The sequence below is a fragment of the Fusarium poae genome, chromosome 1 (assembly GCF_019609905.1).
Source record: "Fusarium poae strain DAOMC 252244 chromosome 1, whole genome shotgun sequence".
Lineage (NCBI taxonomy): Eukaryota > Fungi > Ascomycota > Sordariomycetes > Hypocreales > Nectriaceae > Fusarium > Fusarium poae.
This window is the reverse complement of record NC_058399.1, coordinates 4,232,265-4,257,914: the sequence shown is the minus strand read 5'-3', so window position 1 is coordinate 4,257,914 and position 25,650 is coordinate 4,232,265. Positions and strand designations below refer to the sequence as shown.

Genomic DNA, 25,650 nt, shown 5'->3' with positions numbered 1-25,650 from the left:
ACAACACCCGCTATATATGATATTTCAAAAACTCATCATCCTCGCCGTAATTCCATTCTCAACTATTGCGTAATCACTTCTTAGCTTCCCAAAATGCAACATTGACTCCCTGGCCAGGGGATAGAACGATGTCTGCTTTCAGGAGAGGCTCTCCACCATCAATATCCTTCATTTTGCTCTCTACACGCTCGAATTTCTGGAACAGGCGGCAAAGAACATAACTCATCTCGGTCAATGCAAACTGCTGACCGATGCAAATTCTGGGCCCGGCGTTAAAAGGGATGTAATCGTGTGGCTTGGGATGCCAGTGTGCCCATCTTTCTGGGCTGAAGATCTGAGGGTCAGCGAACGTGTCGCTGATAGGAGGATATAGATCTGAACGTCGCTGCATAACCAGAGTCGAATACGCGACGGGTGAGTCCTTTAGAACGGGGAGTGGCTCGGAACCATCTGGACCACCCCCCCGGGGGAGAGTCGTATCTTTGAGAGCAAGGCGAACATTGAATGGCACAGCTGGGTATAGCCGGAGCGTCTCATTGAGAACTGCCTTGAGGTAGCTCATACTCTTGAGATCATCGTAAGTAGGTGTCCTCTCATTGCCAAGTGTTGAGAGGATCTCAGAACGTAACCTCTTGACAGTTTTAGGATGCCTTCCAAGCTCATAGAGAGCCCACGAGAGAGTCGCAGCAGTGGTGTCTCTTCCTGCAAGAAGCACGGCGATGATCTGGTCGCGAAGGACCTTGCGATCACGTGTGAAGCCGGCGAGAGCATGAAGAAAGGTGTAGCTATGGTCGTCCTTTGCCTTTGAGTTCAGCTCTTCAGGGCTAAGACGCAATGCCCGCTCAATATAGAAGTTGATGAAGTGGTTCACGGTCTCGAGTCCTCGCCAGAATTTGTATTTAGGTATGATATGGCGGAGTTTTCCAGTACGAGCGATGATGTTCTGAATGCGCTGGACGTCATTGAAGGCTTCTGCAAATTCTTGTCTTGGTGTACTGGATCATAGGTGTCAGTTGTCTATAGTATATTGTAAGTGTGGTGAGGTTTTGTACTCACGTCAGAGACTTGACGTCCCATCCCAGGAGGAATTCAGTGGCCACATCCAGAGTATAGCGGAAGAAAAGATCACTGATATCGAGGACTTTACCATCTAGACGCTCTGTAGGGACAGGTTGATCTTCTCCATGAAGAGGTCCTCTGTTGGCGATAGCTTTAAACAGTGTCTGCATATGGGCTTCGAAACAGTGCAAGTCACTAACACGATCTCGCGTGAATTGGGGTCTGATGAGCTGGCGACTAGCATGCCATGGTGCTCCATCAGTAGTAAAGATGCTGTCACCGAGAAAGTCCTTCCATTCCGCATGAAATGGCTTTCCCTTACCATAGTCAGCGAACTGTGTGGCCAAGATGGCCTTAAGATTTGCTGGGTCAGCGGTGAAGATGGTTCGAATTCCCAGGAGTCGATTCTCGACAGTCCATGAATCCAAAGCACCAAACATATCATCGCGCCAGGTTGCCAGGTTCTGGTGTTTGACTGTAGACGCTACGAACCTCGCAACAATGTCGAGTCCTAGAGAGTTGAATTAATTCAAAGAAGCTTGAGACATAGAATGACGAACTTACCCCAAGGAGCATATGTTTTCATATGTGGTCCATAGTGACCAAGACGTCTGATTCGTCGGTGCTCGTCGATACGGCAAATGATGGAGTAGATGCAGTATGCGACCAAGAGGATGATGAGTGTGGTTTTGAGAGAGACCTGCTCCAACAGAGCTTCCACGACGCCCATAGTGATGAGGCTTGTGAATGGGTTTGTAGGAGAGAGACCCTTGTAAATAGATTATCAGTTAGATTTGGTATGGTATGAACCAGAATCGGGGGGTTCTAGATAGTTAGTTGGCTGATCAAGTGGGTAACGCTATGAACCCACAGACTTCAAGAGTATAACTACCTAGTCTGCTAGTTTAGACATAAGTGACAAAGAATCCGCCCGCCTCGAGCATCGCCTTTAGTCCCGGAGCCGAAAGCCTATAAATATTACAGTCAATCATCATATCATATGCCAATTATCCATATACCTTCCCCTCCGTTAGGACATTCTAGAAACGGACCTGTCCTGAATAACAGGGTGTCCGTCTCCGCCTCAAAGAAGGTCAACAACAAGACGTCACTCATGAAACTCTTCCCCTAAGCGGTATAGAGCAGTTCTCTGGGTTCCTTAACGAGGCGTGCCCAAAGACCGAGACAATGTGATGGAGCGTGATCGTGCCGCTTGGCCATCCGTATATGCATGACTCTGTTGTACTTATTGTGGCTACCGGTAGGCGGCAAGGAAAGTTTCTTGCCTTTTGTATGATACGGCGGGGTATTCCCCAGTTGATGTTTCATGTATGCAGAGCCTTCGTTTTCCCTTGTTCTCATTTCCTCTTTGTGCATCATATCATTTGATGGATCGGGGACCATACGTGATGGAATAACCTTTAAGTTGTGAATAGTTTTATAAGCCACACCAAGCAGGGTTCAAGCCGGTAAAAGCCATTGACAACTTCTCTCACAGATTTAGACACCCATCGTCCTCTTGAGTTACAGAATGGCCTATTAAATCAGAGGGGGAAAAGCCTCTTTGAGGTCAAAACACTGGCGGGGGTTGGCGTTGACTCAGTTTAGTACTCAACGATTAGGATACCCGATTCGGAAACTCGACCTGGAAGCATGTCCACAGACCCTCGACAGTCAGAAGGGCGAGCCTTTTCAAGGTAGCTCCAACTATGCACCTTGTAGTCTACGTCCCGTAGACTACTATCCTTGTCAGATGGTTGGTGATATTTGTCGAGCCAATCATTTATTCTCCTCTTCGTCCCCGGATTCTTCACATGCCGAGGTTGTCGTGGCGTAGTATTGATCGACAACTTAACAAGACGTCTCGAGAATTCAGATGCAGCGCGATACCACCCACCCGGGGTCCGCGGCACTCCGATAATGAACTTAAGTATCGTACAGCACACCTTGTTCGGGTGGATGATTTATTCCACATGCTCGTCTTGACTTGGACTGGTTGAGGTCACATCGGAGCCGGCCTGACCCACGGAGCCGCTCCTGGCACCGCGAATCCGGCCCCGCATTCCATCACCGTCTCCGTTTTTGATCAAGAAAAGTGAGCGATGTTGCGTAATATGAGAGGGAAAAACATTCTCTGTTCAAAAGGCTGAGAACAAACTATGTACAAAGTAATTCGTAATAAGTACGGATGCACTGCGCGTCAAATTTATCATCCCTCGACTTGCGCACACTCGGTGGCATTGCCCTGTGTACAGAAGGGCATCTGAATCGGCGAAGCACTCACTCCTCGAGCCACCATGCGCTCGCGCATCTCAGCCAGTCGCGGCGCAGCATCATACTGCGATCTGTTCTGACCTGAGGCGTCAGTTCGGCCTGACCAGAGGACTTCTCCCATCACTGCAGCGCGGGGCCACACAATGGTATCGAGGTTGACACTGTCGATAGTCTCAGTCCATACGGCCGCCTCACCACCAAGCACGCGCTTGGCTGCTTCCTCGGATAGACCGGCTCGAGGATCGTGGGAGTAGATGAGTCGCCAGCTCTTGGTAGGGCCGCACCAGTCGTTGAAGGGGTAGTACGTCTGAAAGGCATCGCCGTTGTCAAAGTTGAGCCACTGTCCACGGCCACAGTCAAGGTACTATTTGTTTTCAGTTAGTCAAGTCCTGCGCTTAGTCGTTTTGTTGACAACGCACCCAGAAGTTGTAATCACTATCGATTACCTTGTGACCAGCCTCTGCCAGGGTTTTGATAGCACCGCCACCGAGCCAGGACTGAATCACGACGTCTTTACCCAGAGTCATGTTCCACTCGGTAATCATCTCCTCCCAGACGAACGGAGTCATGCCGGCATCTCGAACCTTGCCGTGAGTGTAATCGACGAACTTTTGCAAAAGAGGCGGCAGAACCTCGGTCTTGTTGGAGCGCACATCAGGGTCAAGCCTGGAATCGTTGTGGTTGAGCTCGTCTCCACCAAGGTGGAAGTAGGGGCTGTACTTGGAAATACGAGGGAAGAGGTCATCAAAGAGAGTGTCGAGAAAGTCATAAACATCAGAGCTGTTCATGCGGAACGCACCACAGGGCGGCTCCTTGCACCACCATTGATAAGGCTTCTCATTGTAGGCGACAATGAGATCCTTATAGGCAAGCTCAACGACACCAATATGGCCAGGCATGTCAATTTCCATGATGACTTCGACTCCGCGGTGGATCCCATACTCATAAATACCGGCAAGATCCTCAGGAGAATAAGTCAGGCCTTTACGGTATGCACCCTTTTCGGCCAGCTTGGGCAGGGCTGGGATCTCGAGAGGCCAGGACTGCGAGTCAGTGATATGAAGGTGAAGGCGATTCAGCTTGCTCCACGACATGGCGTCGATTGTTCGTTTGATGTGCTTGACTTCAAAAAAGCTACGGGCAACATCGAGAAGAATGCCTCGATGAGGGTACTCGGGCTCATCCTGGATTGAGACAGGCGCGTGCGGCGTGTACCAGGAAGTGCCAGAGCTGTGCTTGAAGAAAAGTTGAACGAAGGTCTCAAGTCCGTGCAGGACGCCTGTAGAAGACTTGGCCTTGATAGAAGCCTCGCCCTTTTCCGAAAGTGAGAGGGAGTACGACTCATCAACCTCACCATTGAGAGGCTTAAAAGTGCTCTCGTCATCCTCCTCGGTCTGGACAATCTTTAGTGACTTCACCCACTGCTTCTTTTGCAGATCAGGCTCAAAATCGGAGTCGCGTTCGCGGAGCATCCAGGGGACAAAGTTGTCCTGGAAGATGCCCTGGAGGGCACGAGACAGGCCGGCTTGGACGATCTGCTTGCTGCTGAATTTGGAGCCAGCATCGGGTTGGTAGTTGTAAGTGTAGGGGATCTGTTTGTGAAGCAAAGTTTCAGTATTGAGCTGCGCGGTATGGTTACAAGCACCGGAATCGGAATCAGAACCGGGGAGAGTCCAGCATACAAAGTCTCCATTATAGGTGATATCAATTGTTTGATCGATGAAGAGGGCCTTGTCTCCAGTAGAGATCTTCTTTGGCACTGGCCATATGGCATTGGCAGGGGTAAAGGCGAAGGCAGCAACGGCCAGAAGAGCCTTGGACCACATTGCGCCGAGAGATGAGATGAAATGAGATGATTGGTATGGTCGATAGAAATTGAGTAAGGGAGGCTAATCTTTAAGAAAGAGACGGAAGTGTCCAAAGTGCCAGGCCCCGTTTAATAAGACCGGCGATGATCCTCCAGCTCCGCCTCGTGGTGTGGCTGATCCTTGAGGAGCTTGCTGATGCTGAGTGGGTGGGGAGAAGAGAGGAGGCCGATTTCAATGAGATTTTCGGCCTTTATTTTTGTTTTCGATATACGAATACCAATATTCTGATGCTGGCAACCGTTTCCCTCCAGGTACAGACAGTGAAGTGCAGCAGCGCAGCGCAGACAACCCTGAACCGCGACGTTACGTTACACTGCACTGGGTACAACCAATAATATAGTACGTACCACTGCAACTGCTGTAGGTAATTTGGAGACGGTTTCCTGTTTTTGAAATATGAACTTTTGTGCTGATGCATTCAAGCAAAGAGATACCTGAAGACGGGAGTCAAGGATGGCAGCTCACCTACTCTGTAGTCTACTATCTAGACTAATAAGTAGGTCTAATTGAAGGATGTTCCAGACAAGGTTGGTCAAGTGAGATCGCCAAAAGAGGCGTTGCAGCCCCAGCCGACCTACCGTTGATTACCTGTAGGTACTAAGGTATTCGGCAGCCACTAACCCGGGCACCTAGCCTACCCACCTACGGTACCTTCCAAGAAGGACGCATCTGCCTCGTCCAAAGGGGAGTCTTACTCTATTATCGGCGGGATCTAATACAGAATCCAATTGCTACTATATTTGCAACAGAAGGGCCCATCTCTCTTAGTAGGTGGGTAGAGTATTGCCTACAATAATAAGCGGTAACGGGCAGCTACCGCCTGACTTGGCGGTACAACCCCAGTCCAGCCCCGTCAGCACCAGTTAGGGGGAACAGCTCCCATAACTTATTTGTACTCGACATTCGATATCTAGTATCTTCGTTGGAGCGAGGCTGGTTTCATGCAGCTCAAGCTCATTGTTACATTGTGCCCGCACCGCAGTAGCCAGGTGAGTAGAGGTTGGTTGGTCCGTTGGTTTCCATGACATGATCTATAGTTCATATCTTTAGTATTAGGTAGGTCTAGTTGTACAGTAGATCCCAAGCTATTTTACTGCAAGAGAGGTAGCAGTGAGTGGCGAGAATGTCTCAGCTAGCCCCCGACCCCTTCTTCTAGACTGCCGAATAAGTCACAACATGGAGGGCTCACCTGATATCAACAAGATAAGTCCAGAGTTATAACAAAGCAGTTGGTCAAGTTCAAAAGAGGAGAAATGTAACATGAAGCACAAAAGGGTGTCAACATCTATGGACATGCACTTAGACTGATCATCAACTGCCTAAACCCCTCTTCCTTTATTTTACAAAATCATCCATTATGTACCTATGCGGGGAAACAAGCTCGGATGCCTACTACGTACTACAAAGAAACGTTATTTAGTTGATGTTAATGGGAATACATATGTTCCAAAGAGCCTTTCTCCAAATAGCTTCGCTGAATTGGTACGGTAGGTGGGCGAGGATATGGAACATTGGGCGCTTAATGTTGGAATTTACCCAACAGTAAAGTACAAAGCTTCGAAAGTTCGTGAAAATAACTTATTATTAAACCCCTTTCTTTTTAACTTTCTCAGGTTTGAATTCAAATTATTGACTATTGTTAGTGATGCTCAAGAATATATGTATGACTAATCACATCTGTATCCTTTGTTGGCCACCGAAGTTTCTGGTCCGTGTCAGTACGTACACCCGGTATTTCTTTTTTTATAGGTACCTAGTTACTATCTACCTAGATGGTGAACAAAAAGATACAATGCAGTCTTTATTGACCTTGAATACCACCTAATTTCATTGTTCATACAGACTTAGTAGCACAATTACAAAGTTTTGCCAAAAACTAAAAATATCTCGCTCTTGCTTTGAACAGAAAAACAATGACAGATTATCGCATCACGTGACCGCACTGACCCAGTTCTTGACGACTTCTGCTTCTATCAGGCAGACCTTTCCCAACTCCATCTCTATCTTCAACAACCTCAAAACCTTGCTCCATTACTGATTCGTACGACTTCGCCGCGGCATCAAATCACGACCTATTCGGCGACTAATCACACACGTCCTTTGCTCAATTGCGACCAGTCTCTTATTCACGCGACGCGCATTAATCTTTATATATTTTATTACTTAACAACGCGTTTTTGACTGTTGGGGGAAGCTTTGCATTCAAGCCCTCTTCGCGGTGAATTCTTCCGCCACCCAAAGCTATCTCAACATATTCAAACCGCCCCCACGACTGTGCAGCGCTTTATCATGCCCGTTGAAGTCCGCTCTCATACGCCCCTGGCGGAGGCTCTCACTGCTGCCATTCAACCCAAGCTCGTCGAGGTTGGATGGGCAACTGGCGGTGCCGAGGATACCGGTCTAGCAGAGTATATTGTCCTCATGCTGGATAACAAAAAGACCCAAGATGAGATTGCCACAGAACTCGCATCAGAAGACCTACTGGGTCTTGGACCCAACGACCCCAGCGCCCGTGATTTCTCTCAGTGGCTGTTCGAACAGATTGACTCTCTCAACACCCAGGTCAATGGCGGTAGCAACGCAGGCTCTGGAGCAAACCAGGACCCTGCAGCAGGAGGCGAGATGGATACCGACATGAATGCAGGCGATGTCTCAGAACTGAATGCGTACGTCCCCTTAGTTTCCCCCCTTGCCCGATCGTGATTACTAACTTTTACAAGACCTACTGGCCCACGTTCAATGCGAAACGGAGCCCAGCGAGGTGGGCGGGATAAGCGCATGCTTGGACAGATGAACAAAGCGATGGATCGACCTGGCGATTCTGCCCTTCACCGTGTTCGAGGACAGACCGGAAGCGAACGCATCAATACCCACGGCCGGACGCCGCCCGCTGGTCCCAGAACAGGTCGAGGTGGAATGGGGCGGAACAACAACCGTAGCGCCAACATTCAGGCTGGTTTGGCCGGTATGGCCCCTGGTGGCCCACAACAGTGGATGATGCAAGGCGGTCAACCAAACTCTGCCGAGCTCGTCGCCATTCTTGAACAACAAAATCAAATGATGTACCAGCTATCACAACAACTCATGAACAATGGCGGACATCAGGGCGGGTTTGGACAGCAGCGCCGTGGTGGAAAGTCACTATTCGACCGTACGCAACACCCTGGCAGAGGTAACTACCGCAAGGGATTCAACGATCGACAGGGCGGTAACAACGCCACTGTTGGTGAGGGCGAGGGTGATGATATCAGCATGTCTGGAGAGCCACGCGAACCACCTAACCCTGAGGACACGGTATGCAAGTTCAACTTGCGATGCACCAACAAGGATTGCAAGTTCGCACATCAGTCACCGGCCGCCCCTCCTGGCGCATCGGTCGATGTCAACGACAACTGCAGTTTTGGAGCTGCCTGCAAGAACCGAAAATGTGTTGCACGACACCCCTCGCCAGCAGCTCGTCTTGCACACCAAAGCGAGCAGGACTGCAAGTTCTTCCCCAACTGCCAAAACCCTCAGTGCCCCTTCAAGCATCCATCGATGCCTCTCTGCCGTAACGGTGCTGGCTGCACAAACTCTGAATGCAAGTTTACACACGTCAAGACAAAGTGCAAGTTCAACCCGTGTCTCAACCCCAATTGTGCCTTTGCGCATGAGGATGGGCAGCAAGGAGGCTTCAAGGATAAGGTCTGGACTGCTGGCGAGGGCACTGAGCATGTCAGCGAGAGAAGATTTGTTGATGATGGTGTCCCTGAGGAGCTCATCAAGGGGGAGGATACTGACATCAAGCAAGAGGCTGATATCATCGTTTAGAAGGAATTGAATATAGAGGAAAAGAAGAAAAAGCAAGATGGCTTGATCGAAAAAAAAAATTGATCACGATACCCATGGTCACAAAATGCCCAGATGCTGGTGGATACTAGGATACGGATTGACGAACCGAAGAAAGGGGCTGTAAATGAAGAACATGTACTTTTACGTTAACTTTGTAATGTCTTTGGTCGAGGTGACAGAGCATGGAAGGGCGTTTGGGGGTTTGATATTATTTGGTTCCACTGACAGCTCAAGTCTTGTTTACTTGTATATAGATAGAGGTCGAGAAGCAAAAAGGCCACAGACCCGTGCATCATGACGCTTCAAAGCGAGATGCGTGGAGGGAAGAATGCAAACAACAGGCCCATGGCTATCCCACACTCAATTGCATGTTTCCAGACCACATGTGCCCATTATATCCATTAATCGTCTAATTGACGTACTTGCAATCCTTCCTCCGTGTCGTTGATGACGCACACGGAAGAATACCGGCTCATGCCGCATAGCACTTCACCACTCCACCAACAGTCTCCCCATCTTTCTTGTTCTCGCAACGTAACATATCCTCAATGCTTCGACCATGATCAATTAGTCTCTGATGATGAGTCGCAGCCGAGCAGAATCAACGGCTGTAGCTCTCTTGAGCTCAGCAGCTCATTCGACAACGAAACCCCACCACCGATTCCCCCTGCGTCGACTCAATGGCTTCCGCAACCTCAGCACCTGCTCGGCCTCGGCTTTGACCCGGCGACGACCCATTGTCGCATGCAAGCATACGCAAAGCTTCTTCAAAGATGGACGGAGATATGTGTCGCAGGCAAAGGACGCAAACATCGCGGTAATTGGAGGCGGATTAACTGGTCTTTCGGCGGCATACTACCTCGCAAAGAAGCTCCCCTCGACGGCAAAGATCACCTTGTATGAAGCCAATGATCGGCTAGGGGGATGGATCAAGACGGATAGAGTGCCGGTGGATATCGAGGGCAAGAAAGGAATTGTGTCTTTTGAGCGAGGTTCCCGGTCGTTGACGTCCCTGGCTGGCAATACCTTTCGCTTCGATGACCTCGTCCTCTACGATCTTGTGAGGAATCTCTTTGGTAATATGAGAGCTTTACTAACACAACACTATCTAGACTCTTGACCTAGGTCTTTCTCTCAACTTTCCTCCAGCCAAGCCACGATATGTCTATTATCCCGACCACCTCGTTGCCACGCCCCCGAACATCAGCATCTTCGATATTCTCCGCGAGCCTCTCTATCTCGAGAGCATCGGCGCAGGCCTCGGGCTTATGATCAATCAGCTGCGCAAGAGACAGCTTCCTGCCGAAGATGAATCTGTCGCCGATTGGCTTTACAAAGTCACCAACAGTCGCAAGGGCATTGGCAACCTAGCCTCAGCTATGATGCACGGCATCTACGGCGGCGACATTAACAAGCTAAGCGCTCGAAGTGTCTTGGATCGCATCTACTGGGGCTGGTATATGCCGAACCCTGGTTTACATGCGCGCCCAATGCCTTTACCTGAGCAGCTGATTCTCGAGACGCTGGGACAGGATCGACAAGTTCAGAAGCTGGCGCTGGAGCCCAAGTCTACGCTAATAGATTTTGGCGACAAGGGCATGGAGTCGCTGCCACGAGCGATCGGTGCGGCTCTGCGAGACCAACCTAATGTCACAGTCATGACCGGTGAGGCTGTCAACGATATCCAGTATGATGAGACCAAGAATCAAGTCCAGGTAGGCTCCATGTCTGTTCTCAAAAGCCCTTTATTAACAGTGCCCTATAGATTAGTAGTTCCAGCGCCAAGAACGAGGAGAAAAGTAATTCACAGGCCTATGACAAGGTTATTTCAACGCTATCTGCTCAGCATACCGCCCGACTCACAGGGGATAAAGTGCCATCGCTCTCCGCCGCACACTCTGTTTCTGTCATGACAGTCAACATCTGGTTCCCTCAGGAAAACCTTAAGCCTCCTGGTTTCGGGTATCTCATCCCAGAGTCCGTTGACCCGGAGCTCAATCCAGAACATGCTCTTGGCGTCTTCTTTGACTCAGACGTTGGAACTCGATCCAAGGACGAACCTGCTGGCACCAAGCTCTTCGTGCTGATGGGCGGCCACTACTACGACCGTCCCGGTGTTACTCCTCCTACTGAGGAGGAAGCTGTTATTCAAGCTCGTAACCTACTTGAGCGTCATCTCGGCATCCCTCGCGATGCCCCCGCCTATGCCACAGCAAACTCCGCAAAGGAATGTATCCCTCAGCACAATGTTGGCCACCAGGATCTCCTGCGCAACGCCCACGCTGAGCTAAAGCAGAACTTTGATGGACGTCTTGCTGTTGCTGGTGGCTCATTCCATCGTATTGGAACTATTGCCAGTCTACGTTCTGGCTACGATGCTGCTGTTGCGACGAAGAATGGCCTTGAAGCTACCGGCCTGGAGTATCTTGAGAGCATTACGGAGTTTGCAGTTGTGCCAACCGACATGATTCCTGTGCGTCTCTTCAAATAAATAAGAGGAGGGCATGCATGTATGTGTACCAAGATCGGTTTTATCAAAAACGGGCTTCAACTTATATATAATCTGGGACTAGAACTGTGTTATCACTTAGAGCGATAGAAGGAGACAAGGTTGCAGTGCCAGTTCAATACTAAGTATTAATATTGAAATTCCAGGATGCTTTGAATCGTAATCAATGTCATGTTATTCCGTGTGCATATGGAGGTATCATTAAGCTATCACAAAAGTCACGTCCACCCGCTTCATATAATCCCCTTTTTCGCCGCCTGTCTAAAATCTCCTACAAACTCCAAAATTATTAAAAGTCACTCCCGCAGAAAAGCCTCGAGGTTCTCCTATTCCAAGACGACCACCTCGGAGTTGTTCTGGAAAGACGATCCAGCCAGTGGTCGAACAGCTTCATCAATAGCAAGAAGAAGACTGGCAATGCCGTCGTGTGGTCTTCCAGCTGCACCGGTAACGAGACCGGTCCATTTCTCCCCCGTTGCTTCCCATACGGGTTTAAGCGCTTTCGAAAACTCATCGTTTGGCGCCAAAGCATCGTTAAAAGGCTTGCGCATGATGTGCCACCACGGCTCGCCTCGGCGATGCTTGATATGGGCAAGAAGTGTGATGTCGCGGTAGATCAGGTGGTTCCCGGAACCGGTTCCTGCGAGAGAGTACTGAATTGACATCTCATCCACAGAATCCATCATGAACCTGAACCGTCCTTGATGACGTGATTCAACATCCCTCCAGGTTTCTCTTATTTTCTTGACCGCTTCTAGGGCTGGCAGGGACCCAGGAAGCCAGTTCATCAGAGCCTCGATACCATTGGCACCGTTGACAAGTTTTTGCATCAAGTTGGTGACCGGGAGATGAGGGTTTGTCTCTCCCATAATAAGGTCAATATCGTTTTGGGATAAGTTGAGTGTAATCCTCCAAAGTCGCGAGAGCTGGTCCTTGTTGCTCGCCTCCGATACCAGAGATCCGTAAGAGAAGGTAACCTCTTTAAGACTCACTGACTCGGCTACGATCGATTCCTTTGCCTTATCCATCGACTCGAAGAAACTGACAAATCTATCAACAGCCTTGACCCGAGCCTTCAGGCTCTCCAGCATAGACTGCCCAATACTTGAACGCATCCGTAAGCAGAACTCGCCTGTTCGGGCATTCCAAGAAACGTCGCGACCAACCATGTGGCTTTTGAGCATGGCAAACTTGGCCGGCCTTCGGACCTTAATGATAGCATCGGATACACATGTGAAGGGAATTTCTGGCTTATCATCCCCTGGTTTAGCGCTTTCAGGGCCAGTGGATTCCGCCTCTGCCGGTTGAACTCCCTTAAACCTGACCGAGACGATATCATTCGCCCAAGGTTGTTTGGTAGAGATACCTGATGCAGAGACGGATCTCACGATAGGACCCGACTTGCTAGACTCAGCGACGCCTGCAGTCTTGGGGTTGTCCTTTTCGGCGTTGCCAAACACCATGGACGGGAATATTCCTGAAAGGGCGATCTCAAGTGTCGGGAGTCGCACTTGTTGTGGAAGCGACCAGTTGTTCGCGCCATGTGGTTTGAACTTGATATTCTGCTTATGAAGCTCTCGTTGATCCACTGCTTGTGCGATCATGCCACTCGCGAATAAGGTCAGGTTGTTCCAGAATTCGTCATCAAGACGAGGATAGCCCTTATTGAGAGGAAGCTTTGATGCCAATCGAGGTGCTTGACCAGAAGCATTGCGGTTCCTATTGATTTTGTCAGTAAAAGTTGCTACTGGAGCACAGCGTTATCAACTTACACATCAACAAGCCACCAGACATCCCCGCTCGGGCTTAGCAAAACCATCACAAACCAGTTGGTTTCCCACCCAGCTCTGTGTAGCCAAATGGTCTTTGTCCATTCGCGGGTATTGGTTAAAGATCTTAGCTCGTCTTTGTTCAGGGGACTTCTCTTGATGCTCCAACCCGTCGTGCTTCCTCGTCGGCTTAGCTCATCTTCCATTACTGCGCACCGCACATTCTCTAGACAGGCTGCGCCATCTTCCGCAGGATTCTTTCCATTGTTAAGTTGGTTCTCTGGGGACCAGGTGAATTTGGAATGAGGCTTGACGGCAAAGACGCCAGTGGTCGGCTCGATAAGTAGGGTTGTGCTATCCTTGAAACCGACCCGCATGGTCAGAGACGAAGCCGCGGGATCGTCTTGGGAAGAGCGTAAAACCATAGCAGCCTGGCGATTTTGGAATCGAGGGAAGGACAGCAATTTGCTATGTACACTGCCCAGAAGGAAGTCGATATGGCGGCCAATAACCGTTTTCATCAGTGCTTCTGCCGATAGGTCGTCGGCATCGAAAGTGATATGTTCGCCCTTTACTTCTTTATTATCGCGGTACCATTTTGCTGTCAAGTGACTCGATAATTTCGGGTCAGGTTGGCCATTTGCCTTCTTCCCACTGGTCACAGCAACCAAAACCCAGCTCTTCGGGCTACCTGACTGTGCTCGAGAAGTCCAGTATTGAATAGCCAGAGCTCTGTTCAGTGGCTCCACCTTGAGTGTGCCTGTCCATGAGCCCCTACTCATTTGATTCGCCTGTCGCTTGAGCTCGTTGAGCTTATGAGTAAGAACCAGTTCGTGAAGGAATTGATAACAGCCAAGCAGTCCATCTTTGCTGAGAATGTCGTTCACGTGACTCTCCAGGTAGTTCTTGAGTCCTTCGGGGATCGATGATGCTGCTGGTCTGAATGCGAACCGGAAGTCGATAAACCAGAACTGTTTCTCAAAGTCCTCGTCTGCGATCGTGAGATCCACCTCAAATTCCCCAGGCACTTTAAAGGTGACTCGGCCCGAATCGATCTCGTAAGTCCTAAAGGGGTATGGTATTTTGTCGAAATCCTCGAGATTCAACCGTAACGATAATTGAGTGTTCACGTCGCTCATCCACTGGATTTCTTCTTCTCGTGTCAAAGGAGGCGGCTCGATATAAGAGAGCTGCTTGAACGTTAGCTGAAGTCAGCACACTTTGGCGATGCTCAACACTCACGTCGGGCATCCATGCAGCCTCTCCGGTTGACAAAACTTGGAGGGCTGTCTTTAAATCAGGACTGGGCATTCTCGCAAAAGTCAAATCTCTCTTGACGTGACCCATAACATCGAGAGCTCCAGTAAACAAGACCTCTTGGCCTTGAAGGTGGAATCTCAGATCAATCAGTTGGCTGACCATATCGGCCTTTCGACTCCATTCTGTAATGACAAGCGCCTTGACCCATTTTCTATGCTCCCTCATGGCAAAATTCAATATTGATGTCTTTTTGGCGATATTTTCGCTGGAGACGTCATCAGTGTCGCCGTTTGGTATCGTCGAGTTTCCGTTCATGGCGGCAGCAGGCAGAGGCATCTTTGCCAATGCGGCAATCTGGTCTTGGAGCGCATTATGTGTTGTTTGCGCAAGGCGCGTAAGGACTTTTGAGAGTGGTATGTAGCCCTGTGTGATGTGGACTATTTCGCCAGCAGGATCGCTCATGCTGGAAGTAATGTAGAGAGGGTGTGGTGATGGTTGTTGTTGATGATGTGAGGGCGGAGCGTTTGGTCGAGAAGTCTTCGGGAGGCGCAGAGGTAACGACAGAAGACCGGCCAGGTCATGTGAAAAGACGCGCGCAAATCATGCGTAAAGAGACTTCGACGCCGCGATTATACTTTGGTGTGGGGGCGTCGTCTTCTAAAGTGGTGTTTATTCGGTCGGCGGAGCAGTTTGTATGGTCACTATTAAAGGAATCTCGATTGTTGCGATGGGTTTGGGCGCTGAAGACGCCTGGTCATGTGATAACCCGTGCACAAGCCTACAAAGGACTGCTCCACTTTCCGTTCGGGTTGATTTTTTGGGACAAGAAAAACAGATGAAATTATATTTTTTATCATGACTCTGTATCGAGACTTTTTTTGAGGTCTGCAATATAAGCAGTCGCGGCATTCTCAAGGTTTCTTCAACATTGATGCGTCTCAAAACACATGATTGTGCAATGGCCTGATAATGGTTATGCATGCATATGTCATCTGGGCGTGTGTCGGATGTGGCGCTCAGGGTCTTGTTGACAAGGACAAGCTAAAAATGGCAAATAAACTACAAATTGCGTCTGATGTTTGTCCAAATTGCGAATTGAATTGATTCAAGTTGTTATTGAAATCCGCATCTACTTGAGCATATCATAAAGCCTTGAGGAAAGCCTTCAACGTAGACACATCTACGAAGTCCCCAGAAGCAAGTGGCCTCCATTATTTCGCCAAAGTCCCTGCCGTTCCCGTCGTCCTTTATATAAAAATCATTCAGTTGTTTTGTTGCCTCGTTGGGCTCGGGATATCATACTCCGAAATCGGTCGCGACTCCCATTGTGTGGGGGGCGTCATTAACTGAAGAATTATCAGCAACTTGCACTCAAAATCCTTTCGCACCCAGGTGAGCCATACAGGATGCAAGCCATCACACTTACAACTTGTTGGGAGCAGCAGCAGCGTTGGTGGTTGGCCATTGGTATCCAGCAGCGTCACTGAACTTGTAGCCATAAGACGAGGTGAAGTCGTCAAGGACAGCGGGGCCGCGAGAACCTAGGTACATCGGTTAGTCAAGTCCAATGGAGCATATACTGATACATACCATAAGGATACTCCATGGGAATAATCTCCTTATTGTCGTCGAGGTAGTGGAGCAGCGGTGTGAAGATACGCCAACTGGCATCAAGCTCATCATCACGAACAAAGTTGGACTGGTCGCCCTTGAGGCAGTCAAGAACAAGTGACTCGTAAGCCTCGGGGATCTTGAGGTCGGAGAATCGTCTTCGGTAGGTCAAATCAAGCTCGGTGACGACAGTTTGCATGCTGAGACCAGGCAGCTTGGAGTTCATTTTGATGTAAACACTCTCGTTGGGCTGGATACGCATAACAAGCTCGTTTCGGGGAATGTCCTTAAAGATACCCGATGTGACATCCTTGAACTGGATTCGGATCTCGGTCTTTTGCTCATTGAGAGCCTTTCCAGCCTTCATAATGAAAGGCACGCCGTCCCAACGCTCGTTCTTGATGTAGGCGACCAGGGCACAGAAAGTTGGGCATCGCGAATCCTGAGGAACGGTGTCGTCCTCGCGATAGGCGGGCTTACTACCGTCGAGAGACTTTCCGTACTGACCTATGATGACGTTCTTGGGCTCGATAGCTGGGATAGCGCGAAGGACGCGGACCTTCTCGTCGCGGATGTCCTCGGCGTTGAAAGAAATAGGTCGCTCCATAGCCAAGAGAGTGAGGACCTGAAGAAGATGGTTCTGCATCACATCACGGACGATACCAAACTCATCGAAGTAGCCTCCACGTCCTTCGGTGCCAAATGGCTCCTTGAAGGTGATCTGAACGTTGTCGATGTGGTGTCGGTTCCAAGTAGCGCCGAGGAAAGAGTTACCAAATCGAAGGATCAGGATGTTTTTGACCATCTCCTTACCAAGGTAATGGTCGATTCGGAACAGCTCCTGCTCGTTCCAATCAGGCTCAAGGGACTTTTGAAGCTCGCGGGAGCTGGCAAGATCCTTGCCGAAGGGCTTCTCGACCTAAAAGGGTTGTTAGCCGTCATTGACATGACGATTGGGTAAGAGATGACGTACAATGACACGCGCGATGCCGTTCTTTGGGTAACAAATCTTCTTGAGGTGCTGAGAAACGATGGTGAAGACACTGGGGGGGAGCGCCATGTAGAACAGACGATGGTTTTCGGGGCGGCCTTGCTCAACCTCTTGGAGGTGCTGCTCGAGACCCTGGAAGGACTCGTCCTTGTCGTACTGGCCAGAGACGTAAGTGCAAAGCCCGGCGAAGTCTTCAAGTTGCTGCTCAATCTCCTTTGTAGGGGTCTTTATGTATGACTTGATGCGTCGAATATATTCGTCGTGGTCCATCTTAGTACGGGCATATCCTACAATCTTGACATCCTTGGGGAGGAACTGGTTTCGGTACTAATTTATCATTAACTTATGAAGCACTTAAGAGCCATTAATGAATACTCACAAGACCGAAAAGTGCAGGATACTATCATGGAGCAAAGACAGAAATGTTAGTTTGAAGCACAATCGAACATGAGGGGCTATGAGGGGAGCTCCCCACCGTCTTCTTTTTTGCCAGATCACCAGAAGCACCGAGCACGACAATTGTCGTGTTCTGTTTGAGCTCCATGCATCTATAAAGATACTCGCGTCAGTAAACAACTCTTATGATCTTGGTATGGCAATCTCGGATGGTAGAGCGCAGACTTGCGATGCGATCGCAAACCGCTCAGCGCGAGCATGATAGCTCGGTGGTCTAGCTAGAGCGCAGATACACTTCCATGGTGGGGTTGAGAATTGGCAAGAGGGAACACCTACGGATCCATTGTTGCGTTTTAAATTTGTGAGAGGATCGGAAAGTGAGAAGCAACACGGAATAGAGGGAGGAGCAAAGTGGAGGGAGAAAGATCTGAGAAATGGAATGGGAATGGGAATGAAGGAGGTGACGAGGTTTTGCGGCCTCGACGGTTTTATGACGACGGGAGCACCTATTCAACCTAATGCCCGCCCCAAGGTAGCGGGAGCCAGAGCAGTCACAGCTGGGGGAGCTAACAAATCAGCCATTCATTGGGTCCCTGCGTGAGCGACGGGGCTATGATGCAGTAGGTCCCTAGCAAAACAGAAGAGTGTGTGGGTAAGGGATCCATGGGATAAAAAAGTGTCGTTGTCGTTCTGGGTACTGTACCTTGCTTGATGGCCTCCACTTTACCTCATGGATAGGTAGGTAGGTACCTACATGTTTACCTGCTGAACACAAAGATCTGGTTTGTACCGCATGCAAAAGTCTAGAAGCCATGGTGGTGAAGATTCATTGATTAGAACACAGAAATAATGTCTAGGAGCTACCGATGGAGGTGCTAAAGACAGCCATTGGTCACTGAGGGTATGGAGGTAAGAGATACAATACCTGTATTGATCCATGACCCCCCAATGCGTCAAGTTTGGTTTTGGGGGCTTAAAGTCTTTGCTCTTCGTTTCCTCCTCGGTGGTTCTATCCCCGGCGTGTCGCAAATTGTTCGCTTTCTATTTTGCCTGAATTTGCCTGTCTAGTAAAATACGTACAGCAGAGCGCCTGGTGCACAAGCGCGGAGACCTGTTCGACATTGATCTCTCTTGCGGACCAATTACTAGACGCAAGCGGCCGAATCGTCTCCGTGCTTTTGGGGCCATCAAATGCTACACAGCTCAATGTCTGACTGGATCTGTCGTGGGCTTGACGTATGGTGTTTCCACATCATGCTAGTAAACACTTTTTTTTGTGTTATCAACCGCTTATTGTTTAGCCAACTAGATAATACTACACCGTCATTAATAAGTGTCAGCTCTTCCCACCTCTATGTTCGGTGCAGTATTCTCTTGTGATTCATTGTCTAGCTCACATTGAGCTCAACGTTAAACGTTGATAGGACATGGTCAACCAGTATAGTAACTCACATTGCACGAATTGGTCTGTGTTGTGAGCATTACGAAGCACATTGCTTCTCCAACTAAACATCTTTGTCAGCTCCTCCGGCTCGCCCGGGACATCCATAGCTCAACAAGTCCTGCTACTTACTTTGGCTTCAGCGGTGGTGGTGGCGGTCTCTGGCTTCCAACGTAACAGGGACGGCATGGCATACTGTACACTTTAAGATCCACTTGGTAGGCGCGACTTGATTATCAAGATGTCAAGCAAGGCACTCAAAAGTATCGGTCATCTCGCCGCTTGCACGCGGGATATAATCCAATACAAGAAAAGTAATGGACGAATCTAACATCCATGCCATACCTACCTAGGCCTGTCGGCTTCTGGCTGTTATAGTCTACTGTTCCTGGTTTCAAACATCTCTGAGACGCATCTGAATCTTGTATCAGCAGCGGCCACTCAACACAACAGTCATAACGCTCAGGTTCTTTTCTTACACATTGAATAATGACCCCCAAACGTAACTCGGCGGCAAACACGCATACCAGAACCCGGCTTCGCGGCGTAACCGCGGTGTCTCGAGGCATTCTCCATAGTTAGTGATGGAAGGTCTGTGACTTGCGGCGCTTCACCTTGCCAACCCAGGTCCACCACAGAGAGACCCCCAGTCCATATCACGTCAACTCAACATTGAACTTCAAGATGAACTCTGCCGAGGACTCTACCATCTAGTTGTCGAAGTCCGCTAAGACCAATCCGATCACCTCGCATTCATGTCTGCAAATCTAATCGGCGCCCAATTGTTCTGTGATCAGCGATACAGTTCAGGACCTCAATTTGTCATCCAGTATCACTAACCCCAAATGTTGAAAACATGAGGCGTATCCTTGAAATGGGAACGTACAGATGTTCTGTCCAAACAATAGTTCACAGTGAACTTTTTCCTTTTGCTTTTCATTGGGATTTCGTGATTTTTCACGATTTCCAAAACCGCTTTCAAGATGTTAATGTGCTCAAGCTTTTGTGTTCTGAGCACCTTGCTCGGACACCAAATTCCGAACTGCCTCTACACCAGGGTCCATCATGATATCCGCACCAACCCCTCCCCGGTGTCGGCTTTGGATCTGATACTTCACCCAGAAGCTATGGGCCAAAAAGGTAAAAGACCTGCTGAGGTACTGCATGTAATTGTTGAAACTAAGGTCATTAATCAAGAATTGTTCAACTACTTTTGAGGGAATTTTTTTGGTATCCGTATACGGCAGTTCTTTCATCCAGACATGATATGCGTACCTAGGTGCTCAAAATGTCGAACAGTTTTATTGAGAAGTCATTGTCAATCTTCTATCACACAAATTGAAGACAGGAGTGGCCATGGCTATAAAGAATTTTATTAGTTCACCAAACGTATTACACCCAAACCGGAATATCAGAATAGGACTGCCCCTAATATGCCAGCCCATAATGAGTTCAAGTTTTGGACTGATAACCAACAATTCCGGATTCTTCAAACCTGACTCATGAGAATAACAGCGATAAACAGCGCGGGGGAACTGAGGCTGAATGAGGCTGAATATGTGGCGCTCAACCCTAACACATGATTTTAGGGCTCAAATTTTAAATCGGCGCACCATCCGGGGCCTCCACTCCACTCAGACCTCACCAAACGACGCGCACCCACGGAACGGTCTTTTTGTTAAGACAATTCCTCAGCTCCCACTACTAACTTGCAGGTCGTTTGAGAGGACGGAAGTCATACCACAGTCAAGATGCCTTCAGAAGCCGGTCACCGACGTGAGTTTTTCCTATCCGCCAAAGACAAGACGAGACGGACGGTCTGCGAATTTGGAAATTTGAAATCTGGTTGAACCTGTTGCTAACTTTGCCAATAGTATACGTCAAGTGAGTAATGATTCCATATCCAGCAAGCCTGGCACGCACTCGATATCAAAAATAAGCGCTTGCTTCGACAAGCGCACACTCCCATCCCATTTTTCCCGATATCGAATTTCCGCGAAGCCAAGCCACAGCACGACAACAACGATGCGATAGAATTTTGGACTGACGATGATGGTTTAGGGGACGTCACCTGAGCTACCAGCGCTCTCGTCACACCACCCGCCCTGCTACCAGCCTGATCAAGATCGAGGGTGTTGACGACACCAACGCCGCCAAGTACGTCTAGTCTACACTGCGAATAAGGATTTTTTTAGTCAGTCTGGATATTGACAATGCATGATAGCTTCTACCTCGGCAAGAAGGTCGCTTTCGTCTACCGTGGCCAGAAGGAGATCCGCGGTACCAAGATCCGTGTCATCTGGGGCAAGGTCACCCGTCCTCACGGTAAATTACACTCGACTCGATTCGCGGTGAAAGAAGGCACAAGCTAACCCGTCTCCTCAGGAAACTCTGGCGTCGTCCGCGCCAAGTTCACCTCTCCTCTCCCCACCAAGTCTTTCGGTGCTTCCGTTCGCGTCATGTTGTACCCTTCGTCGATATAAAAAAAGGGCTTCGGGCTGGAGTTGGTAGTGAGGGGCGGTTCTCATTTGGCTGCATTGGTCGAGGCAAGGATAAAACATACTGCCTTGCTTTGAGGCATTCAATTCAAAAAGACGTCAAATCCCAACCCCGAAAAAGGCTCTTCACACCTGAGCTACTCGTTTTGATGATATAACTTTATTTCCCTTTCATGCAACGGTTATCGGAAATCGATCCCGCCCAGAGCATTCCACTGGGAGGGGAGCTTCAGTGATGGATCACTTTCTGGCGGTTGGGATTGGGACCGGTGTTCGGAACAGGTCGTGAATAGGGTACAAGCGAATCATCGATGAAATGCCAGGTCCAGGGCCTCTATTACGGCAGTACACAACGTCCCTGAAAGCCGGATTGTGATTTGAATCGTATGGAGAAGTTTTGAGCCATGGTTGGCGTCTAATGATGAATCAGAAATGTCTTTTAAAGCCACACAACCACACAACGCATGACAACAACCACCTTTCATGGCCCAAATCGTTCCACATTTGACAGTTGCACAGAACCGGATGTCCATGCCGGGTTGCCTCCAAGTGCACCATTCCAACGTTATATCTTGCTATTTCCGTTTTGTAAAGTTTCACCGAACTTGTAGAAAGCGTGCTTCCATGATACACAGCTACCATCGCCAGTGCCGTTGTTTCTAATTGTGCTCCGACATCAAGTGCACGTGCTAAATGCCATGGCTGTCAGACCCAAGTCGAGGGCAGCAGGCCGTCCGGTCAGCAGTTAATGATTTATGCTAGTTCTGCCGTGATTGTGTAGTAGTGGGCAAAGGCAAATGTCGTTCTCATGGAAGAATCATACCTCGGATATAGTTGTATTAATGATGTACACCAACGTATCGATGGATGGCTGCCTCTTCACGTTGCCTTTCTACGCAACACAAGGCTGCGTATGCGTGAAAGCTAGATGGACCCTCAACCTTGTGATAACAGAATCTCGTAAACAATAGTTGGTACATTACACAGCATAGCGCCTTCAGCACAACGCCCCTGTTCTTCACACATCAGTCAGTACGATCAGAGTATACGTAGGCTGGTAAGTACTGTAGATTCACTCTGTGTATGCCCCTTCTAGACGTGTAACGTAGTTTCATACTCTCACTTTTCGGTTCTTCTTTTCTTTTTTCTTTGCGCATGTACTTTTGAGCAGAAGTGTCTCTTGATGGCAGATGCTGTTGCCTCGACGATGCATCATCAATCCAGGGTCCTTAACCCGTCAATCTCGGCAGTGGTATTGGCATCTTATCACCTACTATTTATTATCAATTAACCTATCTCGACTTCAATGGTTATCATATTAATTCTAAAAAGCGGCTCGTGTCCAAGCAATAGGTTTCATCCCCAGTTTCACAATGCAAGGGCATCCTATAAAATACGGTATAAGACTGTAGTAATATCAAAGTCACCAACAGTGCACAAAAACAACAAGGCAATCTGTTCCAACACAATATGGGTTACAGGGCGTAGAATATACGGACAGATCAAAATATCTTGTACTCATAAGAACTACAGACTTTGTGTCTTCTATATCGCACGATCTTGCCTCGTGATATAAAAAATGAGCGAAATGACTTTTATCAAGATAGACCGAAATCCGCCGTTGAAGCAATGTGTCAAGGCCTAAGCAGACAATGTGCTACAACAGATAGAACATGTAGGCACGAATATCAACAGGTCATAGATCATTTACTTACCTCCAGTCCCGGCATATTGGCCGTTTCAATCTGCAAATGCCTTGGCTAGTAAACAATAATTTGCTCCGTAATATGCAGGCCAAGTTAACCAGGGCCAGCATTCGAGTGTTACAATAGTAGTAGGAGTTTGATCTCAGGAGCGATATTGCATGGGTAGCGGCGTAGCCTGCATGTCTGTTGCAGCCCAGTCGGAAGAGTCGGTTGTGAGAGGATTGTGCGTATGGCTGGTAAGAGCATTTTGAGTTTATGCTGCTGAGTTATGGCCTATCAACCCAAAGGACTCACTTTTTAAGAAGGTTCAGCTCCCATCCATCTTTTCTGTTAAGCGTGTTTAGGAGGAGAGATTGGGAAGAAACAAGGCAGAGCAGCAGCTTATAATGTATAGTTATTTATTAGCCTTATTCTACCCTAATCATCAACAAACTGATGTCTTCATCATCCACGAACGGTCACTGCCGTGGCTTGAGAAAGCCTTAAACCTGACTGAACCCAGTTCAAGATTCAACATGGCAGTGATCGACCCAGCCCATTACCTTTTGTCCTAGTGCCGACTAGGGTTCTTCATTGTCTCATCGGGAAGATATACCAATTGCATGTTTTCGGATGGGGAATTTGGAAGCTAAAAGAAAGCCGCATTACATACAAGGTTGAGTTTGTCAGCCTCTTAATTGTGACCTTCATCGGTCCTGCCTGAGGACTGACGTTGGAAATGTCTATCTACACTCTATTATAGTGGTTTGCGAATAAAATATGGCATGATGAGCCGATCACACAAATGCCAAGTCCCAAATTAGGTACATATAGAGATAGCAGGTCAAGTATAATGCCTCCTGCGTAAACAGCCAAGAAACTAAGCTATGCTATGCGTTAGGGACCAAATACCAGCAGGTTTTCATTAAGAAAAATGCAGTTGAATGGCGTTTGTGAAAGCAGCCAGGTCAAGTCAAAGGCCCGATGACAGGGAGCATCGAGATTTAGAACGGCAACCCTAATTGTGGCTGAGTCGACTTTCGACTTGTATCTGCAGTCTCCCTTTTTCCTGCTTTTTAGTATGTGTGTACATACTCTTCTACCTACCTAGTGTTACTCTCCATAGTACTACGAAAGCAAAGATGGTGTGTGGGGGGCCACCTAACACGAGATAAAACAGGGGCGGAGCAGCGATGGACAACATCAAGATGACCAGCCGCCAGCTTCAGAGATTGCTGGGATATGGCTAGGTAATTGTTGGGGTTATTCCTAGCCTGTGTTTGGTAGGTTTCCTCCTACTACAAGCAGCACAGCACGCACGGGGGAGAGTAAGACAAGAAAGACTATTGATTCCGTTGTTACTGCACAAGCATCAAGACTTCTCAAGAATGGAGGACACGGCTTGGCATGGCATGACATGGCATCAAGAGCACCACTTCAGAGACCCATGAGGTTCTTGGCTTTTAGTCGGATGGTCGAGACCGGTTTGTTGTTATGCGGGTGCGATGGATACAGTCTAACAGTACAGTATCCATCCGAACAAAATGAACAAGAGTTTTCTCTAACCTATTGACTTTCCAAATGGGTGTAGCTTTAGGCTTACGACTATAATGGAGAACCGATTGAGCTAATTGCTTTAGCATCAAACTTAGCTACACAAAGTGCCTTTGAACAACTAGTCTCGAATAAGAATTCAAGGTACCGAACTTTGGTGCAGACGGTTGCATGCAACTACTGCGTATGTTCCTCCCACCATTGGATCACAAAGCTTCCGTATCCTCGTAAATGGTAAGCAGAGGACACAGAAGACGTGGCTGTCACCGCATACATGGCGAAGCTGTTCTGGTGGCCGGGGAAGAGAGAGAACGACGCGTCATGGCCTGACGATCTAGCATGTCTCAATTCTGCCCGAGTACTAAGCCAGTCATCAGACGGTCTCTCTGCTGTGTCGTCCTAGGGCTACCTCTCATCATAAGTACTGTGCAAATACATCACCCAGATCTAATGCAGAACAGTAAGAACAAAATAACCAAAGCTAGTACAAACAGTACGTCAACAAGTCGTTGCCGTAACTCTGGGGCAGTACGCGTATGCAATTGCCTCCCAATTGGTTCCAATCCACGTACCAATTGTCCATCCATTACCAAGATTGGTGTGGTGTTGAGCCTCAGACTGATCTGAAAACTCAGTTAACGATGGGGAGCGTTTGTAAACGGAAGTCACAAGGAAGCCAGTGAATGGATGAACACGAGTTTGAAGGGATGGAAGGTGCGGCAACCTAATGGAAGCAGATCACCTCACTTAAAACGACTGGGTCGCCAGCTTTCCTTTATCTCCCTATATAAAAAAGGCCTCTGTTTCTTCTCTTTCTCACTTTTATAATCCCTTGAGAATAGCTTTCTCTCGCTTTCGTCTCCTTCGTTTGTCTCTCGTTACCGGTATTACGCCCGTTTCAACT

General features: G+C 48.6%; 7 protein-coding genes across 7 annotated transcripts; 3 read left to right on the top strand and 4 right to left on the bottom strand.

Moving 5' to 3' along the window:
• Positions 1 to 73: 73 nt before the first annotated feature.
• Positions 74 to 1,789, bottom strand: FPOAC1_001381 (uncharacterized protein; the record flags this gene model as incomplete). The annotated part of the gene is made up of 3 exons (XM_044845986.1): positions 74 to 995; positions 1,057 to 1,570; positions 1,624 to 1,789. The coding sequence occupies 3 exons, from the start codon at positions 1,787 to 1,789 to the stop codon at positions 74 to 76; spliced, it is 1,602 nt and encodes a 533-aa protein (XP_044711902.1).
• A 1,479-nt stretch (positions 1,790 to 3,268) lies between these two features.
• On the bottom strand, positions 3,269 to 5,159 carry FPOAC1_001380 (uncharacterized protein; the record flags this gene model as incomplete). The annotated part of the gene is made up of 2 exons (XM_044845985.1): positions 3,269 to 3,697; positions 3,753 to 5,159. 2 exons carry the CDS (start codon positions 5,157 to 5,159, stop codon positions 3,269 to 3,271), a joined length of 1,836 nt encoding a protein of 611 aa, XP_044711901.1.
• A 2,331-nt stretch (positions 5,160 to 7,490) lies between these two features.
• Positions 7,491 to 9,011, top strand: FPOAC1_001379 (uncharacterized protein; the record flags this gene model as incomplete). Its single annotated transcript, XM_044845984.1, has 2 exons — positions 7,491 to 7,867; positions 7,922 to 9,011. 2 exons carry the CDS (start codon positions 7,491 to 7,493, stop codon positions 9,009 to 9,011), a joined length of 1,467 nt encoding a protein of 488 aa, XP_044711900.1.
• Positions 9,012 to 9,609: 598 nt separating this feature from the next.
• On the top strand, positions 9,610 to 11,523 carry FPOAC1_001378 (uncharacterized protein; the record flags this gene model as incomplete). The annotated part of the gene is made up of 3 exons (XM_044845983.1): positions 9,610 to 10,092; positions 10,145 to 10,747; positions 10,798 to 11,523. 3 exons carry the CDS (start codon positions 9,610 to 9,612, stop codon positions 11,521 to 11,523), a joined length of 1,812 nt encoding a protein of 603 aa, XP_044711899.1.
• A 344-nt stretch (positions 11,524 to 11,867) lies between these two features.
• Positions 11,868 to 15,032, bottom strand: FPOAC1_001377 (uncharacterized protein; the record flags this gene model as incomplete). The annotated part of the gene is made up of 3 exons (XM_044845982.1): positions 11,868 to 13,260; positions 13,314 to 14,500; positions 14,553 to 15,032. 3 exons carry the CDS (start codon positions 15,030 to 15,032, stop codon positions 11,868 to 11,870), a joined length of 3,060 nt encoding a protein of 1,019 aa, XP_044711898.1.
• A 960-nt stretch (positions 15,033 to 15,992) lies between these two features.
• Positions 15,993 to 17,912, bottom strand: FPOAC1_001376 (uncharacterized protein; the record flags this gene model as incomplete). Its single annotated transcript, XM_044845981.1, has 6 exons — positions 15,993 to 16,111; positions 16,161 to 17,100; positions 17,155 to 17,499; positions 17,552 to 17,572; positions 17,648 to 17,720; positions 17,905 to 17,912. The coding sequence occupies 6 exons, from the start codon at positions 17,910 to 17,912 to the stop codon at positions 15,993 to 15,995; spliced, it is 1,506 nt and encodes a 501-aa protein (XP_044711897.1).
• Positions 17,913 to 20,760: 2,848 nt separating this feature from the next.
• Positions 20,761 to 21,492, top strand: RPL35B (60S ribosomal protein L35B; the record flags this gene model as incomplete). Its single annotated transcript, XM_044845980.1, has 5 exons — positions 20,761 to 20,785; positions 20,884 to 20,893; positions 21,071 to 21,166; positions 21,234 to 21,334; positions 21,395 to 21,492. The coding sequence occupies 5 exons, from the start codon at positions 20,761 to 20,763 to the stop codon at positions 21,490 to 21,492; spliced, it is 330 nt and encodes a 109-aa protein (XP_044711896.1).
• Between the last annotated feature and the right edge of the window lie 4,158 nt (positions 21,493 to 25,650).